Source organism: Protobothrops mucrosquamatus, unplaced genomic scaffold (assembly GCF_001527695.2).
Source record: "Protobothrops mucrosquamatus isolate PMUCROS unplaced genomic scaffold, P.Mucros_1.0 scaffold1574, whole genome shotgun sequence".
In the NCBI taxonomy this organism is placed as follows: Eukaryota; Metazoa; Chordata; class Lepidosauria; order Squamata; family Viperidae; genus Protobothrops; species Protobothrops mucrosquamatus.
The window spans coordinates 179866-201623 of record NW_015387738.1 but is presented as its reverse complement, the minus strand read 5'-3'; the positions used below and the strand labels follow the sequence as shown (position 1 = coordinate 201623).

Here is a 21758-nt window from a genome sequence, read left to right as displayed (position 1 = left end):
TATAGTTGAAAGCTGAGGTGAAGTGTTTGTATATATTCTTGTCACGTGAGTTGGACTAAGATTTCTATGGTTCATTTTCTGTTTAAATGGAAAACATACTTGCGGGCAAAACTATTTCTAAAATAAACACTTAATTCTGTGTTACACCGTTGAACCTGCAGTGTAACATTATGTGGTTTCAACTTCAACCTTTTAACAAGAAATTATTTATGTAAGCTGTCAAAGCCATACAATATAGGTGATTGTGGAAAAAAAGAAGAAATTCAAACAAAAAAGGTATTAACAGCGTTTCTTGACAAGCTCTCTTTCTGGCCTTTTCTTGTCTGTGTGTGTGTGTGTGTGTGTGTGTATATATATATATATAAAATCACTGAAGGTAAATTATTCATGACATCACCGTAGATTTTCCCCAGGTTTTATTCCCAGCCTGCTGAAATTAATTACAACAGGAATCTCAGGAGAATACTTCAGCATTTGATAACACTTGTACAGAACAGAGATTCCACTGTGCAGTTGTTAGGGCACACTCACTCACCAATATTGAACCTCAGGAAAGGACAACATTTGCCCTGTGTTGGCTTAAAGTTTGGTCTTTTTGTGTTTTCACATCAAGTTAAGCAGTAGATTAACACAATTTAGAATGTCATCTTCTCTGTTTTGCTTAAATATCATTTTTCCATAAGGAGAGTTCTACTACTTAAATGCAGTCTCTATTACTTAAATGCATCTCACTTATATTTGACATGCATTTCAGAAACCGTACACAATTTTGGGAAAAGTATATGTTCTTTTCTGAAGTGCATTTTCTTTGCTGATTGATTAACACTACGAAGGCTTCCTATAAGAAGCTGTACTCTAAAACCACAAGCAAGCTGTTGCACTAATACAACTCACTTCTCCATAGATCAGTTTTCAAAGATTATTGTCAGCTTCCACATTTTTCACGATAAAAGTGATATACAGTTATTGCCTATACAAGCATATATGTGCGCACGCACACACACACACACTAAAAATGTAAATATATATTGAGAAAAAAACAGATTAAGGCAGAAATATAAAATAAATAAATAAAATTGTTTAAAAATAGCAATATTCATCAGATTTGGCCAAATCCCAAGTACTGTACTGAGTCAGGCTGTTTGGGGAAGGTTCACTAAATATTTTTAACTAAAGCAACCCAGTCTGAGCCTTTCCTAAAGCTTTATTACTGATCTGGAGGGACACAAAATGATTTGGAGGGCTTGAACAAGAGTTTCCTGTCCAACAGCTTTAGATTCTAATCAGAGTGAAAACTCTCAGCCAGGCTTTCTGATCTTGGTGCATGGGGAGGGAGAAGTAATGTTCTGCAGATTTATTTCAGGATCATTTCCCATTAACTCTAATGAGTAGTAATATTAAAAGAGCCTGTGGAGTGTGTAGGGCCTGAGATTTGAAAAATGCTGATTTACAATCTTGTGCTTTGCCACTGTGTCTCTCACATCTCTTGTTCTCCTGTTGCATTTTGGTAACAACTAAACAGAATGCAAAACTTCTTTAAACTATGTCTATGGAGATTCTCAACCATCTGGCTTATGGTTGTCCCAAAGGTGCATTTTTTTCCCCAAAGGCAACTGGATGTTCTTGGTTTTTTTCTTTGAAAACGTTTCACTTGTCATCCAAGAACTTCCTTCAGTTCTGAAATGAAGAAGCTTCTTGGATGAGAAACGAAATGTTTTCAAAGAAAAAAAAATCAAGAAAATCCAGTTGCCTTTTTGAAGAAAGCACCTTTGGCTTCTTTGAACCATTTAAATTTATCGTAGCTCTCCTGGCTTGTGTCCCTCAGAAATTGGGCAGGCTTCTCCCCTTGAATGACTATGGCATTTATAGAAAAATGGTCTCTTCCACACCAATCTACATGGATATGAATAAGAGTTCCAGCAGTCTTGGGGGATTTGGGTGTCCCTCTCTCTTGGTGGAAAAGGAGGGAGTGGGGGTGAAGGTTTGTTCTCCGAGCTTATGGGTTTTGGTTTCCGAATGCTTTGTTACCAAGCTACGTAATTTCTTCAGTGGAGTTTTAGGGGATGTCAGTGTCAATGTTCTTCTGTTTATAAGGGCTTTGTGTAGTCAGTAGGTCTTGTGATGGTGAGGTCACATCAGATGAGGGTCCCATCAGGTTAGGGCCTTGTGATGGGTCTTGTGATAGGTCAGATGTGGGTGTGTCAAGTAAGGGTCTTGTGATGGGTCTTGTGATCGGACAAGACCTGACAGACACCTTAGAACGCACAACCCCCAGGAATGCCAACAAAATACAAACCCCCAAAATACAACTCTCTACAAGAGAAGCTAAATACTATCACCACAAAACCACAAAAGTTTCAAGCATCTTCTGCTTCATCTGTTGTGTTAAGATTGTGTTATGATTTCACGTGTTAAGATTTCAAGTGATGGGAAAACTCTGCTTGAGATCCATATCAGCCAAAGCAGACCATATTAGAACACATAAAAAAATGGATTGATTGACACAAAGCTACTGCTTCTCATTATATTATAGCAATAAAGTGTTAAAATGTCAAAGGGAATTCAGGTTTGGGCCTGTCCGTGAGCATTTCATCATTTTTTTAGCTGAGGAAGCTCTGAAGGTTGGAAAAGAGAAAACATATCCTTTTTCTTTTCCCTCCTATACAACATATCCCTGTACAGGAGAGGGAAAGAATTTGGTGTTGTTGGGTTGTATTTTTTTTTATGCATGCATTTAAACCTTCCCTTTCCATACATTTTTCTCCAGATTATTTATTGTGGAGTTCTTTAAATCAATTTTTTTTTAAAAAAAAGAAATGCAATGAATTAATATACTATTTTGCCCCTGGGGAGTTCTCCAAAAATATAGAAAGCACTGTTTTAATTTTTGTTGACCCCATTTTTCTTCTAGAGCAATAGGCAGCCAACCATCCAAATTTACTATTAGAAGAACTTGTTTGAAGAATGGGAAAATAATCATTGATGCTAAAAAATGAAAGTAACTGTAGAACAGCCTATTGAGCTCAGTCTGGGACATTTGAAGTAAAAATGTCACAGGTGGTTGATAGATATGACCCTAAATAAAAATCATTTGCTGAATTATGCTCAGAAGATCTACTACCTGCAATTCATCATTTATTGTTCTATTTGTTTATGGATTCTCTATTCTTTTTTTCCCTTTAATTCCCATTATTTAAATCAGTTTTTTTAAATTCACTTCAGAATCAGAGTAGAGCTGGAAGGGACCTTGGAGGTCTTCTAATCCAGCCCCCTGCTCAAGCAGGAGATCCTATACCATTCCAGACAAGTGACTGTTCAGTCTTTTCTTAAAAACCTCCAGTGATGAAGCACCCACAACATCTGAAGGCAAGCTGTTCCACTGGTTAATTGTCCTCACTGTTAGGAAGTTTCTCTTTAATTCCAGGTTGTTTCTTTCCTTGATTAGTTTCCATCCATTGTTTCTTGTCCTGCCCTCTGGTGCTTTGGAAAATAAATTGACCCCCTTCTCTTTTTGGCAGTCTCTCAAATACTGGAAAACTGCTATCATGTCGTCCCCCCCCCCAGTCCTTCTTTTCTCTAGACTAGCCAAACCCAAATCCTGCAACCTTTCTTCATATGTTTTAGTCTCCAGGCCTTTAATTCTCTAACATAAATTCTCTAACATAAATCTCACTATCAGTGTTCATTATGCATATTTGACAGCAGGATAGACAAACAGTGAAAAGAATCCAAAACCACACCTTTTGTTCCTTTCAGATGAACTTCAAGCTTGTTCAGTTGTGATATGACAAACTGAAGTATAATTGAGGAGTCCTTGATGCTCTCTGAGCTTGCTTATTTTCTTGCAGATGTTTCATTACCGAAACTAGATAACATCATCAGTGCTAGTCAGCACTGATGATGTTATCTAGTTTGGGCAATGACATGTCTGCAAGAAAACAAGCAAGCTCAGAGAGCACCAAGGATTCCTTGTGCCAACCCTGAGCTACAAATATTCTCATTTATCAGTAAAGTATAACTGCTAATTGAACACACTGGATATAACTCTTTCTGTGAAATAGAAAAAAGGAGCCAAGTAGCTAACACTCTGTAATGTTTATCATACATTATCATTCTTTAACACCAAAAGATGGAAATTCTATACTGTGTTGACTTGCATAAGGTTCCAGGGCTGTAATCGACAGTTCAGAAAATGCTTTCTACACTTTTGAACAAGTAAGTGATTGTATAAATTGGAATGCCAGCAATTCTATCATGACAGGGCTGATCCAAATTTTAAATTTTCCAATGCCTATGTTGCAATCTCTTTTGGGGCACTTTCAGAATGCCACCATTTCCACACCCCAGTATGACAGAAGTGGTTTGAAGCCAGCCTATAATCTTTATTGTTGTTAAACAATAACTGGAATGGGTCACTCTTTCTTTTCAGCTATTTGATAAGAGAACTGAAAGAGTAGCACTTGGTCATCCCTTTCCCATCCTTAACTTTGCCTCACCCAGTGATTCCTTTGCCCTCCATGGGAGGTTGTTGTTTATGGGAAGGTGATTCAAAGGCACTTTTTTAAGGAAACAAGGAAGAGAAAGCTGACAAAACACTATGACCACTGAACAGGAGAGACCATCTTAGCTCAGGAGCCAATGAGAGTTATGTTCCTGCTAATGGGGAAATGGTTACTCTCAAGTTTTAGTATAGGATTTTCTCAAAGGCTTTCCTTTGAGTCCACATATATAATATTTATTTTTGGTGCCCTCCAAAAGGTGTAGAAAATTAGTGAGACAATACTTACCTTTGCAGAAACTATATTTATTCTCTTCAGTAAGGCAGCTAATGCAACCTCTGTGCAAGTTCCTTCAGTAATAGTTGAACCATCCTGTGATCTTGAATATTGGAGGGATCATCAAGAGCATTATACTGAGAAGCCCTACATCAGCTCTCACAGATACTTCAGAGCCAACTGAGTTGCTGAGAATAATGTGTAATCTAATTCCAGTTTATACAAATTAAGCATTCTTTTGTCTAAAAAGTACTATGAACCTTGATTCCTTTGGCTGGACATGAATAATAGAATAAGTACACTTTCAACATAAAACCTTGTTTCCACTGCCACATCCTATCATATTTTAAAGTAATTATTAACACTGCAAATTTGGCAAAACTGTATGGGTTGTAAGACCAGTAAAAACTCCAAACCAGAAGGAAAATGATGATGGTGATTATGATGATACCCTCTGTTGTTAGTTTTTTTTTTTAATTCTATAGATGGGCTAGGGAAAGTTTCTAAACCTATTCATCAAACCTCAGAAACATTTCGTTCTTTCATATTTCATATTCTGAATATATCCTAGTATGATGTGATTAGGAATTAGAATTGTCCAATTTAAATTCACGAGGTTATACAAAAATCTAATTTTTGGATCAACAGAAATATCAAGAGTCACAGGTATAGGATTAAAGAAATGCTGTCAGCTGAGAAAACACAAAGAAAGAGAAAATACTAGATTTATTCTAGGCAGAAATTTAACCCCCAGCTCCCCACACTTTAGAAACACTTCTCAGCCTTTTGACTAAGTTCAGGTATAAATATATTATATCCTTGCCAATATATGTGTAGTAAGATTGGGAAAGCATAGCATTATTTGGATCCCTATGAAGAAACATAAGCAATGTAGATGAGAAGGACATAAAAGGTTTGGATAATAAGCTTTATGAATAAGTTAGGAATTTGCTTTACTTACTGCAGCACTCAAGTACAAAATATTAATTCCCTAATTATGTACATGAATTTTCAGTAAATGATTATGAAGACTAAATAGATCCTGTCTATATGGAAAAGACTGGCAATTTTGCTGTCAGAAGAGGTACAACAGATATCAGTAGGATATGCCTTGAGTATCAAACCCACAAAAGTTGTGAAAAGTTTGGACTATATTTTACAGGTTATCTACTACATGAACTCCAAGAAAGATTAATGAGAATCTGGCGGGGGAGCGCTGTGGATTAGGCTCAGTGAGGCAAGCGGTGGCTTGTGTTGTTTCAGCTCCAGTCCAATCCTGTCCCTAGAGAGTTTGGCAAAACTGGCTATCTCCACCTGATTTGCCAGGAAACTTTCACCCCACCCCTGGCAGTGCCAAGTTTCTATTGTAGAGAGAGGGAACATTCGGCGTCAGACATACTGTCTGTTCAGATATCTTAGTGATAGATTTGGAGAGCTCTGCAGTAACCCAGCCATTTGTAGTTCTTAGATGGGCCTGCTTTCAGAAATCAAACATCAAGACTGCACTCAGCTTTTTGATTCCTCACTCCCATCTGAATGCACCTGGTTGGCTCTCCCAGATCCTACAACCTTGGTGGTAGGGGAGTGTGCTCCACCAGAGTTTTCCCAAAGTTACCTTTTTCCAAAACATGAACATCTTTTTGGCCCCATCCTAAATGGTGCCAAGACATACTTCAGTAAATAAGCAACATGCTGCAATTTATTGTTGTAAGCCAGCAGTCAGACATTAGTTTGAAATATTTATGCTTTAAAGACTTTGCCTTTGGCAATAGTCTGACGATATAATGGCATGCATGCATCTGCCCAAAGCTATGTGAACTTTTGATTAACTCTATGCTGCCTTCTATTCAATTTTCCTGCTTGTTGACTTTAGCTGTTGTGTGGTTTTCAGTATGTAGGTTTATAGAGAGGCTTTATTATTGATAAAATATTTTATTGTAAATTATTTTATAATTATTTCTACTTTTTGAAACCCTAATAAGTTTAAAATAAAAAAATGTCACGTTTACTTGAAAAGAAGCTAGTCTTGAATTTAAGAGAAACACACAATCCTACACAACAAGACTGGAAATAAAAATTATTCTTCCCTTGCTCATCAAGGGTCACCAGTTCCATCTAAAAACCTGTCTAGGAGATTTCTCTTCCAGCCAATAAACATTTGTTTTACTAACCCATACACAAACACGCACCCCTATTTGCATTTATAAGTATGTAAATGCCAGTTAAAAGCCACACTAAAAAAAAAGAACAGAAGAAGAAATGGGTTTATAGTGATGAAATTATTGACTTCTAATTAAGTATTGAAATACAATATTTCTTTTATAAATTTAGTTGATTCTCCATATGCATATTCTAACCACATACTCTTATAAATCTCTCTCACACACAGAAACATAGAGATACTTTCTCCTTTTAGCAGAAAAATTCAAAGGGAAGGAAACAAAAGGATGGAGATGGGGGTAAGGTAAAAGGAAAAGGGATGGTGGTCATGATGGCAGTAGAACCAAAACTGGATAGCAATGACAAGGGAAGAGCTAACTGAACAACTAGCACCAAATAAAAATTTGAGAGAAACTTCAAATGTTATCTATAGACTGAAGCATTTGAAGGCCAAACTTCTCTAGGATTAAAAAGGGGCAGATAGAATTCTTGAGCAAACAGAATATGAAGATGCCACGTGATGGAAATTGGGTTGAGATTACACAAAATATGTCTTTTTGGTGTCATCAAAACCGTAATACCAACGTATGAAATTATATCAAATTTCTGTTAGACTCAGTAAAAATTATCTTTGGCAACATTATAACTTCAATAACCTGAGCAGCTTCATTTTGCAAAATTATGAACTTTTTCTCTGTTCTATCGAAGATGATAGAACAGATGATTCACCCAGGATCAGATTCTGAGCAATCCTAAAATGCAATGCCGTGATATCCCTTTTCCAGCTCAATTGCAGCTCTTGAATAAAGCAAACTAAAACAATGCAAACAATAAAGGATATATTTTTTTCTCCCGTTTTAGGTTGTCCTGGTGCCAAAAAGAATGAATTTCTGACCAGTGTTCTAGATGCACTTTCCACAGATATGGTGCATGCTGTCTCTGATCCTGCAGTGTCTTCCAGCAGGTGGGTGGTTCTTTCCAAAAAGGGGTGGACATTTCCTCCTTTTCGTAAAACCTATGCAGGATTTTGCTGCCAGAGAAACTATTTTTATTTCTCCGGCTGGTTCTGTGGTGTTTATTAGCATTCCCTTGCTGATTAAAGGCCTCTCTATCTTTTGAACATTCACCAATAGTCCATTTGAAATGGCTGAAAATTATTGGTGCAATAACAGAAATTAAAGAATTAAATAAATCATTTAAAATAAGAACTGTATTTTACACATTAAAAGTTCATGTTTTTGTTGTTTTTAGTACCTACATTTCATCCATGACAAATAAAATCATAGTACGAATTTTGTCCATATAAGCACAAAGCAATCGTTATTGGATATTATTTCTTTTTGATGCAGCAAAATGGAATATAAAGTATCAGATCTTGTATGGTTTACATTATTTTTGGGGTTTTTTCCCTGCTGTTTTTATTCTGCTGTTGTTGTATAACATTCAGCACTGTTTGGAATAGAGTGGCATAGAAATGTCAGCAGTAAAAATAAAATTTAGCAGAACAGTCCCAATTAAAATTACTTATAAGTAAAAAGCTTTGAAAGCGAAGCAACTTAATCTGCGCGTGACTAATTCAGTTTTGACCAGATTGAATGGGAAGTACTCTTGTTGGATCTGGGCCATAGGACTGTGGAAATTAAAGATTCCAGACTCTACTCTGGAGGAGTGGTGGGTAAGAAGACAAATTTGGATCTACTAGTACATCTCTGTGTGTTTTATATAAGGTTGGCTAGGATATCTATGTAAGATCCAGAATTCATCAGCTTAAAACAAACTCACTGACATAATTAATTATGAGTTTAAGTTTTAAATGAGATTAAATCTGCATTTAACTTGCTGCCTGCCAACTGTCAAATAATAAAACACTTTTAAAAGTTAAGTTGCTGAAAAAAGGGTGGCTAGAGGAAAAACCGAACTTAAATCTTTTTACATGAAGGGATATGCATTTCTGTTGCAGCCCTATACTTTGAAACAGCCCCCTTCTTGAGGCAAAATAAGTTGAAGGCCTCTGGAGACTGGTAAAACTGAGTTTAGGGAGAAGTGATGAGATGCCATCTGTTCTTTTATTATAGATTTGGATTTGTGGTATTATTTCAGTTTTAATTCTGTTTTTAAATATATATATATATTTATAAACCATTGGGAATCCTAATAGATTATGGTGGAGGAGAGAGAGAGAGAGAGAGAGAGAGAGAGAGAGAGAGAGATGGATTATTGACAAAACAGTACATTCCAGATGTTTTAGTAGCCCCATTAATACCTGCAATCTTAAGAACTTTAAGATATACAGTGGACAAAGTGAAATGAACAATTCAATTTCATTTGGAATGAAAAATGGAATAAAGGTCAGTATTGTTTATATATAAAAACTGTGGAATGAAGAAGTGAAATATTCAGTCTTGAAAATCAATGTGTCCAGGATTTAAGAAATGTAAAACATGTGTCTCACAATTTAAAAATGAAGTCAATTGACCAAAAAATATTATTTTCTTCAAAGACATTTTTTAAAAAAATACAAGTCATATTTTTTGTGCTGGCATTATTAGAATTTTTACTAATACTTTTTAATTATGAATATGAATTGGTTTTGTCCAGCCATAGCTTTGTTTTGGTTTTAAATCATAACAGTTATTAAAATAAATGGTCAAAAAGCTGTAACAGTTAAAGATGTAAATGTGATGTTAAACTTTACTATGGATTTTGCCCTTTTATGAAAAGTTTTATGATAATCTTAAGCAATAAGAAATAAACAGCCCCTTGATATTAAGTAAAAGATTCAAGATACAGCATGAGTTTCTTACAGTAGCTATCTTTGAAAAGTCTTTATATTCAAAAATGGATGGGAGATGGAGTAATCTGTTTTTATTTGGTCTTGATTTAATGGCAAACTTAAAGACAACTGTTTCCATACTGATATTAAATTGATATTATGTAGATCTTTTTTTGTTTTTATTATTAGGTTCTTAATATTTTTATTAGTTTATTTTAATCACTGTAATATATGCAAGTTCTTCTTTCATTGCATAACCACTACTGTACTGTATGTTTTTGTGTTAATATAGTTTGTCTTTCACTGTTTAATAAAACTAAATTTGATTTAAGAAGGAAGGGAAAGAGAAGAAATATTTTAGCACCAAAGATCCCACAAAACTGGCTTACTTAACTTGAATTCAAACTCTCATTTCCCAATGAAAATCTTTTGAAACCAAATGAATTTAAAATCCACAATTCACCTAGTTATTTACAGTACAATACATTTGTGTTTTGGACTTAAAAAAACAGAATTGAGACATAGGTCACAGTGACTGGCAAATGTGATCTAAAAAAGCAGAGACAATGAAAATATTTTTTAATTCACAACATGCCTATAATATGGAAATTATGTACTGATGCATGTGATAACTTGTTTGCTTTAATAACATTAAATGTTATGTATTCTAGAATTAGTCCTACTGAATATAATAATAAAACTATATAGAACTGAAGTGTAGGTATTAAAAAAAGCAAACAATAACCTTTTAAAATATTTTGAAGAAGAATTAACTTGAGATTTTCCATCTTTTCTCCATGCCAGTCATTCAAGAGTTTATGGGAGAGAAGACAAATGGTGGACAACCTCATCTGCAAAGACGTTTATCTACAGTTTATTTATTTTCCCATGCAATGTTCAGTGTTTCAGGATTGTTGTGCATATTCTAGTGTGTATTACCCCTTGGCATGAGAAAGTAATGAAGAGGAATGTAGTGTAGCTCTTAAACACTTAAACTTGACCCACAGTAATTGAGGCTTCAGGTCATTCCCCACTCCCCAAAGCTGTGGGTGAGCCCGAGACTGCCAGAAGCTATGATAAAAGTATTGTTTTGAATTGACCAAAAGAAAAAAATGTTTAAAATATGAGTAGTCATGTTTAATTAGAGAGCTAGTTTAGGATAGAAGTTTAGGTACCAGGCTAGAAACCAGGAGACCATTAATTCCAGTCCCATCTTAGGAATAAAGCCATCTGAATGACCTTGAGCTGGTCCCTCTTTCTCAGTCCCAAGAAGGAGGCAATGACAGAATAAAAGAATAACAGAGTTGGAAGGGAACTTGTAGGCCATCTAGTCCAACACCCTGCTCAAGCAGGAGACCATACCTATACCATTTCTGACAAGTGACTGTCCAGTCTCTTCTTGAAAGCCTCCAGTGATGAAGCACCCACAACCTCTGAAGGCAAGCTGTTCCATTGGTTAATTGTTCTCACTGTCAGAAAAGTTCTCTTTATTTCTAGGTTGAAGCTCTCTTTGATCAGTTTCCATCCATTGTTCCTTGTCTGGCTTTTGGGTGCTTTGGAAAATAGGTTGTCCCCTTCCACTCTGTGACAGCCCCTCAAATATTGGAACACTGCTATCATGTCTCCCCTGGTCCTTCTCTTGACTAGACTAGCCATGCCCAGTTCTTGCAACCATTCTTCATATGTTTTAGCCTTCAGGCCCCTAATCATCTTAGTTGCTCTTCTCTGCAATCTCTCTAGAGTTTCAACATCTTTTTTATAGTGTGGTGATCAAAACTGGATGCAGTATTTTAGGTGTGGCCCTACTAAGGCTTTATAGAGCAGTACCAATACCTCATGTGATCTTGATTCAATCCCTCTGTTAATAGAATTGCATTGGCTTTTTTGGCTGCTGCTCCATACTGCTGGCTTATATTTAATTGATTGTCCACTAGGAGTCTAATATCCCTCTCACAGCTACTGCTATTAAGCCAGGTTTCACCTAATCTGTTCGTGTACTTTTGGTTTTTCGTGCCTTAGTGTAAGACTTTAGTTTTCTCTATGTTGAATTTTATTTTGTTTGATAGGACCCAGTATTCAAGTCTGTCAAGATCCATCTGGATATTGAGCCTATCATTTAGGGTGTTGGCTATTCCTGCCATCTTAGTATCATCTGCAAATTTGATGAGTTCCCCTTCTATTCCCTCATCCCTTGTTTATGAAGATATTGAAGAGTACTGGGCTTAAGACGGAACCTTCTGGTACCCCACTGCTTACTTCCCTCTGTGTAGACGTCCATTAAGGACTACTCATTAAGTACGGTTTGCCAGCCAGTTACAAATCCATCTGGTGGTGATGCTGTCTATCCCACTTTTTTCTAGCTTACCAAGAAGTAGATTGTGATCTACTTTGTCGAAAAAAATGACAAATCACTTCCCCAAAACTGTGCCAAGAAAAGTGCAGGAACTTGTCTAGGCAGTCACCAGGAGTCAACCCTGACCTGAAGGCACACGCATATGTGCACGCACACAGTTATATTAATTGAACTGAATTTAAATACAAAATCAGATTAAATTCAGTTTTGTCCTCAATTCTACTTTCCAAAATGTTACTATTCACTTTCCATCATTTAACCAATTAATGAACTCCTTCTTTTGTAGGCTTTCAGAACCAGATCCAAACCATACCCTGGAGGAAAGAGTTGTTCATTGGTATTTTAAGCAACTGGATAAAAATGCCAGTGGCGACATTGGCAAAAAAGAAATCAAACCTTTTAAGAAATTCCTGAGGAAAAAATCCAAGCCCAAAAAATGTGTGAAAAAGTTTGTGGAATACTGTGATGTGAACAATGACAAATCTTTGACAGTTCCAGAACTAATGGGTTGTCTAGGTGTAACAAAAGAAGACAATAAAGCAGACACAAAGAAACGCCACGGTAAGTAGAATTTATTTCTAGCTCTTGAACTGTGTAGCTCAATGTTGTTTTTAAATTTTGGCAACTTTAAGATGTTTGGAGTTCAACTCCCAGAATTCCCTACCCAGCCAGAATTCCCTAGCCAGTGAGTCAACACTTTGCAGAGTTGAAAAACAAAGATTTAACTGCTACTGAATAAGATGAGTAGGCAACATCAATGTGGAGTTTGCTTTCGTCTATTCCTTAATGAGTTATTTGTAGCCCAGATTTAGGATGGTTGTTAGCAAGGCCTGAAAACTATTCAGCTCCTTTGAGGGATGACACCCTGGTACTGCCTCTATTTTACCCCCATGTCGTCCCCAGCTGTTATTCCCACTTTCAATAATCAGCTCAGTTCTTACTGAATTGTTTGGGGGTCTTTCCAGTAACTTGCAAAAAAAGGTTAAACATTGTTGTATTTCCACAAAAGGATGTCCCCCCAGCCTAGCTAATAACTTCCTCTCAAGTGTGAATTGTGCTTTTTGAACTGCATATAAAATGGCATTTATCATCACAACACTTGAAGAAGACAGACACTTAAAGACAGACATTAAAACAATAAAAAGCAAAATAAATTTTGGAAATGAGCAAAAGTTTAAAGGCAGAATATTCTGGCAAGAAATGTCATCTGGCATTCAGAAAAAGAGCATGTACAAAATATGCTATTCCTATTAGACACTATTCAGCCTGGGAGAAAGTACCTTACTAAAAGTTAAAGATGTGTCATGAAATTTAACGGTTAGTTATTAATCAAAAGAAATAGAAACCTTTAGAATTCCGTAAAGCGGATAAAATTATTATAATACATATACAAAATAAACAAAGCTTCAATCACATTGCCATGACCACCATCTTGATTTTTTTTATCTTACCTTAGAGACCTTCCTGAATTGTTATTAATATAGCTTACAAAAAATGTGAATGAAGTGGAATGTTTTTCCTGAAAGCAGAAAAGAATTGAGGCTTAGCATAATTTCTGAGAGTATGTCTTTTTTGCAAATATGTATGTGTGTGTATACACATAAATGCATGTGCATGCAAGGAGATGCAGGGGACTCTGACCTTATGCTTACATTGATTGGTTGCCTAGGGTTTGTTTTTTTTAAGTCCAGTTACCACAGCCCTGACTTCAGAACATGAGGGAGAGGGGACAGCTGGAGAACTGCAGAAAGCAGAAAAAAAATAGACATAGAGATGGGATTAGAAAATCAGATTCTTTTGATAGTGCCTGAGGTTTCTTTCATGCTTCATCTTTTGGGGTACATCTTAGTAGCAGAAGAAATGGGGTTGGGAAAAAAGATTATTCCCCTCCATTTCCTGAATGATAGACGGATCTATTGCTTGTTGATCATTAATTTGTCTTGACTTAGAAATCTTTGTGCAAATATGCAAAGGCACAACTGGAAAAAGAATGTGTTTGGAATTACTGAAAGCTACTTCATTACAGAGAAGTCCTTCCAAATCTTATGTTCATATGTGAGTGAGTGAGTGAGTGAGTGTAATTTTTATATGGAAATGTTGGCAAATTGAAATATAGATTAATATAGGTAAATATATACAGTCCTACAAATTATGCATCATGGTTTTTACTCTTGGAAATGTGAGCACCCTGATACATTTTAATTTAAAAATTATAAAGTGAATAAGCACAATCCCTCCACAGTTCATTATTGTGCAGATAAACCACTTCTAGCCTCTCTACTCTTGCCTGGCTGTAAATACTGTAATTGGGCTAGCTGAATCTCCAGTAGTTTCAGCCTGAGGTTTTGGTGGCTAAGTGGAAGAATTGCTCTATGATCAGGACCCACAAGCGAAGCAAGACCATCAAATTTATAGCATCTAGTTCTGTTGCTAAGGAATAACTGAAATGAATATCTGAAAGGTTTAAAGTCTATTTAAATTGTTGCATAGAATCCTGCTTACTCTCAAATAACTTCTCGTCTCTTTTGCTCCTCAGCAATTCCCAGAAGACATGCTGAAAGTACTCCTTCTAACAGGCAGGTAAATATAGGAAGGGGGGGGAAAATAACTTTTCCATTCTTGATAGCATTTGGAATTTGCCTGGTTGGGCAACCACACTGAACTGTGAAAGCATTCACAAAGTAGCTACCAAAGTCATCTCTGCAAGGAGAGAAACTAGCTACCAGGTTATATGATTCTCATTTTCTGCCACTTTCTTGACATTTATCTTCTCTAAACCAGTGAGAATTTAGTGAAGGTTTTTTTTACACCTTTGGAAGCATCTCACAGAGTCCAAAGCCTTCCTTTCTACATCACTCAGTGATTTAATTCCCTAAATATCTCTTACATTTTGAGCAAGATGGCCTGGAAACCCTGACTCTTAGAACTGTTCCAACCATTTATTTTGATTACGTAATTGTTGTGGCTATGCGCATGTGACTTACTCTTCGTTCAAATCCAAAGTTGGCTTTATTTTTCTCCCCTCTGGCCTCCTCCAGCTTTCCGGTCATCTGATAACATGTAAAGGATATAGTGCAATAGTGCTATCTTTTCTCTCTTTTTCTTAAAGAATTATTTGATCCAATATTTCTGCTGACTCATTTGCAATTATTTTAAAAGCTCGTCCTGTGAAGTGATAGCCTTGAAATGGCCCTAGCTGTACAAACCATCTGTTGGCAGTTAACTGCTACAGCAATGGGAGGCCATAAAGGGTCCTCACAGATGCCAAAAGGGGCTTTCATTAGGAGAGCCCTGGCTTGAAAGGAAGGCTCTAGAATTGAATCTGCCTCACACACACACAAAAAAAAACATTTAAAAAGGAACTACTTACCTTAAAGACAACAATCAGCTCTGTTTCCATTAGGGAATGAGCCATAAATGATCTAAGACTCAATACACACATTATGAACAGTGAAGTGGTAAATTGGAGCGATAGTGTTGTGGTCTAAAATGCTTTCAGACTGCAGGTGAGAAGTCATAGTTTTGAACGGCCTTCATTCGGTAAACTAGCATTTATGAAAAAGGACTAGGCTAAAATATAATTGAACAGAGAAAGACATTTTTTCTTTTCTCTATAATGTGACAGGGGAAAACATTTGTACCTGAGGTATCCTGGCTGCTATTGTGAAGTGGTGAGACACAGGAGATCTGAACGGCCTTATTTTCACTATAGTTTGACCTCTGAGAAAGAGATAGGTCTCATCTTCTCATCCACACAAATATAGGACTATGAATGGCAAATGCTACAGCTGATGCTGAAGGCTTCAGGATAGAATTATCTGTTCCCTGAAGAAGAGTTGGAAAACAGAGGAGGGCCCCTGCCCTGGATGGAGTAAGAAGACAGTGAAAGTGGATTTCTCCCTGTTTCCTCTGATTCCACAGAATCAGAAGCAGTGCATCTGAAGTTAGATCTATGGGAAGCTGAAGAGGGCCAACCTTTTGTTATTAGAAGATGGAGTTTGCATGCATGATTTGATAGTGAATAGCTATTAGGTGAGATTATTCTGCTCTGTTGTAGTTGGACATCAATAAGAGCATTTTTAGCTGGCCCTTGGTTGATTGGCTAGAAGCTAGGTTACTAAGTGGATCAGAAAAGGAGAAGATAAGAATAAGGCTAAGCCAGAGGAAGTATGGCAGGAAATGTTGCCATGAACTGGTTCATGGGAAGAGAGAAAATTAGTGCACTCTCTGATCCAGGGCCCCCTCTCAAGCCATGAGCCAGATATCCAGATTACTAAACACCTTGGATTTAGGTTACTTTTGAACATCATGTTTATCTGCAAAAAAAAAATCTAACAGCACAACACATGCAGTTGGCCACACATAAGATCTCACCTTTAACTTGAAGTGTATGTTATACGATTTAGTTCCAGATGATGTTACCAACAAACCCTTTCTTGTGATTAACCAGAGCCAGAGTCTGTGCAGGGAGAGGGGCTGATTTCAGAGAGCACATGATTTTCTCAAAAGTTAAAGGCTAATCCTGATGGATACCGTATTATTCTGAAATACAAATACTGTATGGCCAGGTTGCTGGACAGGTGTTTTTTTTCTGATACCAATAAAAGAGAAATGATGACATGACCTAGCCAGATAATGAAATGTCTGCAAGCAACAACCAAGCTCAGAAAATACGAAAGACTCCACTGGACTTTTCTGAGCTTCTCCTGAATGCAGAGTCTTTACCTGGCCACCTAACTTTGGGAAATGAAATAGACGAAGAGAAACCTGAAGCAACCCTATTAGAAAATAAAAAATTGGGGTGGCCAAAATAGGGACAATTCTGATTCAAGCCTATTCTTGCAACCAGGAAGCATTTATTAGATTTATAAGCTTCACAACTCTTATCACGACCCTATTTATGCATCTATGGAATGTCAGCCAACTGTATTGTTAATGTGGCTCAAACTCTCTTAGGAAAATATAGGCTAGAATAACCAATTGATGTAACTTGCAGTAACCTGGTTGAACATTTCGTGGATAATATCACTTGCAGAGGTGATGTCTTATTATGTTTTCTGTAAGCTCTGTAAACCTGTGAATCTCAGGGAAGTGATCTTAGCTCAACTACATGTGCAGTCTCACTCACTTAGCTGATTAAAGTGTCCATAAAAGAATTAAGAGTTGAATCCAGGCAGTAATCAAAAATGAAGGAGAGGTTCCAGGAGTTCTGAAAGAGGCACTGGTTTCCTCACTTCTTAAGAGGCCTAGCCTAGATCTTGAGAAAGTGATAGAGTTGCAATTATAGAGGTCTATATGGAGGTTACAAAGGTCTCTAGAGTCTAGAGGATATATGGCAGTCTGATTTCAGCCCCAGGCATGAGGTGAAAATTACATTTATAGATGGAATTTGTTCTTATGGAAGGAAAATTATTTATGTAGTTATTTACCATATTTATTTTTAAATATGATTTTAATTAAGCTTATCAAACTATAAACCACAAGTAAAAAATAAAGGTAGTAGAAAAGTGAGGAAGAGGGAAAAGGAGAAGAGGGAAGTATGAGGTGAAGAGAAAAGAAACATTAACTTCCAACTCTTTTTAGCACAATAGATTAAAGGCAATATTGCAACCTCAACTTTTTACTTTGCTTACTTAGTATATACTAGCTATTTCTGTAACAACAAACATTTCTATTTGGTAAATCCCAAAGTTAGTTTCATTTTTTTCTGTCTCAAACACAAAATCTAGAAGCAATTTCCAAGTAGAAACAAAAATTGGATGCATTCTTTTCTTTGATTAAAGCAGTTAATCTGGCCATGTCTCTAGCAACATCAATTTTTCCAGCTACTCTTCCATTGTGGGAATTAATGCATCTTTCCATTTTTGTACAAAAACAAAGTTTGAGATTTTGTTTTAAGCTCCTTGTCCATAAAACCTAAAAGAAAAGTCTCTGGTTTGATTTTTATATTCATTTCTATATTAAAAATCAAATCTTACTTTGATTTGTTTATCATATTTGTACAGCTGTCCATGACATAAGAAAATAACTCTGGGCAGTATGCAATATTTAATTTTAAAAAAATAAATGCACAAAAATATATGTACATTGTGGAAAAAAAGTAAATAAACCTGTAAAAGTATATTGATATTATTAAAAATAATTATTAAAAATCACAAAAACAAGAGATGATGATATTAACCACAGTAATGAAGCCATTGCAAAGTTTCTCCAGTCCCCTGTCCCCCCCCCCCCCAGGTCAGATACCATAGCCAGGTTTTGAGGGACTTGCAGAATGTTGGGAGGCGTGGAGCTAATTTCACTTCTGGAAAGGGGAAGGAGATTCCACAAGGTGGATGCTGCAGTAGAGAAGACCCGCCTCCTGGAACCCTCCAAATGTAATTCCCTGGCAGATGGGACTTACTAGGAGATCCAGTCTTGACAAGGGCAAAAGCGGCTGATGCTAGGACGAGGTGTTGGCTCTCAAAACCCTAATTCCGGCCTAACTGACCTTAAGGGTGGGTGTGGATTCTCCATCTCTGTGCTGAGAAAAGGCGTTCAGGTAAGACAACGCCCCTTCTCCAGCACAGGAGATGGAGAATCCACCAATGGGACATACCAAAGCCTCACTGTCCCAATGGGTGGGAAACAGAGGAGGCCGGACTTACAGCATGCCTTCTCTGCCAGACCTGAGTGGCTCAGCAGATGTAATCAAAAAGAATCAATCACAGAGGGAGAGGGAGAAGGAAAGAAAGAAAGAAAGAAAGAAAGAAAGAAAGAGAGAGAGAGAGAGAGAGAGAAAGAAAGAAAGAAAGAAAGAAAGAAAGAAAGAAAGAAAGAAAGAAAGAAAGAAAGAAAGAAAGAAAGAAAGAAAGAAAGAAAGAAAAAAAAAGAATCTGGAGAGCTTCAGAACAAAGCAACTGTTTTTCCACACCCATCAGATTTACTTTCCATCAGTTATGACAGTAGCTAGAGGCAATCTGTTCTCTTCAGAACTTTATTGCTTGCTGTTGAAACAAAGGATAAAAAGAGGTAATTGTTTGCAGTGCAAACCTTTGATAATTGATAGCTGATCATAGCAAGATCCTTTTGTGATACATTTAGCACTATGGAATATTCCATTCTAATTGCAATATATTTGTCTCAAAATATTACTAAAACTGTTCTTCCTTAGTTTAATATCACCATGTATACTATAGTAGCATACACATGAAATACTATTTTTCACATTTTTATTGACAGCCATCCTCAAAGAAGCAAGGCTGAACACTTCCTATCCAAGGCAAATCTCCCCGGACATGTGGGAGACTCCCTCACCAAAGGTCAATAAAGAGCAACCATAGTATTTGCACTTTGTACTTTAAATGTAAATTCACTTTGTAGAAATGAGATATTTAAACAGACATTTTTTTAAAAAAAAATCTGTGAAAATGTAGTAACAGCTTATTTTAAACAATTACCACATACAATGTATGTGTCTTTTTTTGTTGTCTGAAATCTATATGTCTTGGAGATGTAAAAGTTTGCATTTAATCTGTTCTGAAAAGAATAATGTTCTGTCTTGTAGAAGCTAGCCTTGTAGTATGTATATGTGTTTGTGTGTTTGTGTGCGCATACATACCTTTATACACGTACACACATACACATTTTCAGTAGAATTGCTTATTTTTATGTAACCGTTAACATTATTGAACCAGCTTGATCTGAAGTCTACTGAGCTCTCGAAGTTTCATAATCTATGCTTGAGGTTGCATGTTTTTAAAGCCCCAGAAAAGATTAAAAAGCATTGGTGATTTATGCACCTTATCTAAGAACAGAGATTTTAGAAATGTTTAGGGTGTTTTTATTGAAAAGATAAATACCTTTTCTTAAAGATACAGTTGTACACTAGGCTGCAATCACACTCTAGTTTGTAAAAAAAAACCCAAAAAAACACATTTTTGTCTTCTTCTATTTCCTATAATTTCTAGAGGGCAGGAGTATATGTTTATTTTAGTTTCTATCATTTTGTTTTGGGATGGTTTAATCCAGGGGTCTTCAAACTCGACCCTTTGATGACTCATGGACTTCAACTCCCAGAATCCCTCAGCCGGGCATGTTGGCTGAGGAATTCTGGGAGTTGAAGTCCATGAGTCATAAAAGGGCCGAGTTTGAAGACCTCTGGTTTAATCAGCCAGTAAAGGGAAAGAAAGTTCATTCTGTCACTCAGAGCTGATTCTGTTAAGCCACAGAATAGCAGTAAAAGGACCCATTTGTTAAGAAAGTAAAACAGGCTTGTCCGTCATCGCTGCTTCTTACACATGGACAGGCTAAAACAGGGGTAGGCAACCTTGGTTCTTTTATGACTTGTGGACTTCAACTCCCAGAATTCCTGAGCCAGGTTGCCTACCCCTGGGCTAAGATATGCAACTTTGGAGCCCCAGGTCTTATGAAGTTAAAACCTATAACTTGGACAAATTATGTACAGTTATGGTAAGGAGATGAAATTAGGCCAAGCTCTCCCTTGGGGCATCTTTCTTGCCACCTGGGAGATGATCTTACAAGTTTTCATACCTTTCCTTCCGATCTGTTGGAGGTAGGATTTTTCAGTTCATTTCTTGAATACCTTAAAGGAACAAGAATGTGTAGATGTGTCCTTCATACCAAAAGAACAAAGAATCGTTTTAAAAACTTTACCTTTTTGATTTTGGAGAGGTTTTAGCCAAAGAGACCAAATGGATAAAATAACTGATTGTATATATTAAGAAAGTAAAGAGGGTAGCTGTGATTGTTAAAAGTGACCAATATTCTTTTCAATTCATTAACAGAGGTTTGCTAGCTAATTATGTAGAATAGCTTTTGGTGATTGTGTTCTGATTTTGTCTCTATATTGTATTTATATCTGCATTTAAAATTGCCTAATAATGTGTGACTGGATGACTTTATTCAGATTCAATTTGAGCAATATAAAATGAGTTTTTATCCAGACGTTTGGGCATAAGGAGATAACCATATACATAGGAATGTTTATGTCTTAAAAAAAACCTTTTCTCACTTAGAATTTGATACTTTTTTATAATGCTAAACTTTGAATTTAAATGTTTTAGATTAAAAATATAGTGTGCTATGAAGTGTTTTTTATTGTCTGCAACTCATATAACTTTATATATTTACTTGATTCTTAACAGATCAGTTGATGCACATTCTGTTTCCACATAATATTATACTGGGTTTTTTTTAATGAACAACAAAGATTCAAGACCTAATTTATGGAATAGGCAAATACTTGATACAATCATCTAAGTAACCAATTGTGAATTTTAATATATATTAGAGATTGACAAATACTGGATTTCCATTAACTGAAAAAATAGTAAAATTCCACACCACACATGTTCCTAGTAACACTTGTTGCAGATGGTTGTGTGAATTTAGATTAATATGAGACACACAGATTAACACAGAATAAGCAGAGGTATAACTCTATTCTGTCACAAATTGCTTTAGGAATTATCCATTTCAACATTTCAAAATGTACCTATAGTTGTATATAGCTGTGTAGTTAAAAGACAGTGTACAAATGGAAATAAGAACAAAAGCAAAGCAGTTTTGTAATTAGAGTCAGGGAAAGAAAGAGACATTAGTATTCAATTACCAAGCCCCAAAGGGTACAAAAGTTTTGGCTGGGCAGTTCTGGGTGATCAGAGCTGATCAGGAATGAAATTTCAATCAATTGTAA

The 21758-nt window shown here is 36.3% G+C and overlaps 1 protein-coding gene across 1 annotated transcript in view; it reads left to right on the top strand.

Annotated features, from left to right (window-relative positions):
* SMOC2 (SPARC related modular calcium binding 2) overlaps nucleotides 1–19306 on the top strand; it is a gene marked incomplete at its 5' end in the record, with an annotated part of 72699 nt that extends 53393 nt beyond the window's left edge. Inside the window, 4 exons of the mRNA XM_015822455.1 lie at nucleotides 7797–7899; nucleotides 12348–12622; nucleotides 14598–14641; nucleotides 19283–19306. Coding sequence (XP_015677941.1) covers nucleotides 7797–7899; nucleotides 12348–12622; nucleotides 14598–14641; nucleotides 19283–19306 — 446 coding nt within the window. The remainder of the gene's footprint in view (nucleotides 1–7796; nucleotides 7900–12347; nucleotides 12623–14597; nucleotides 14642–19282) is intronic.
* Nucleotides 19307–21758: the final 2452 nt, after the last annotated feature.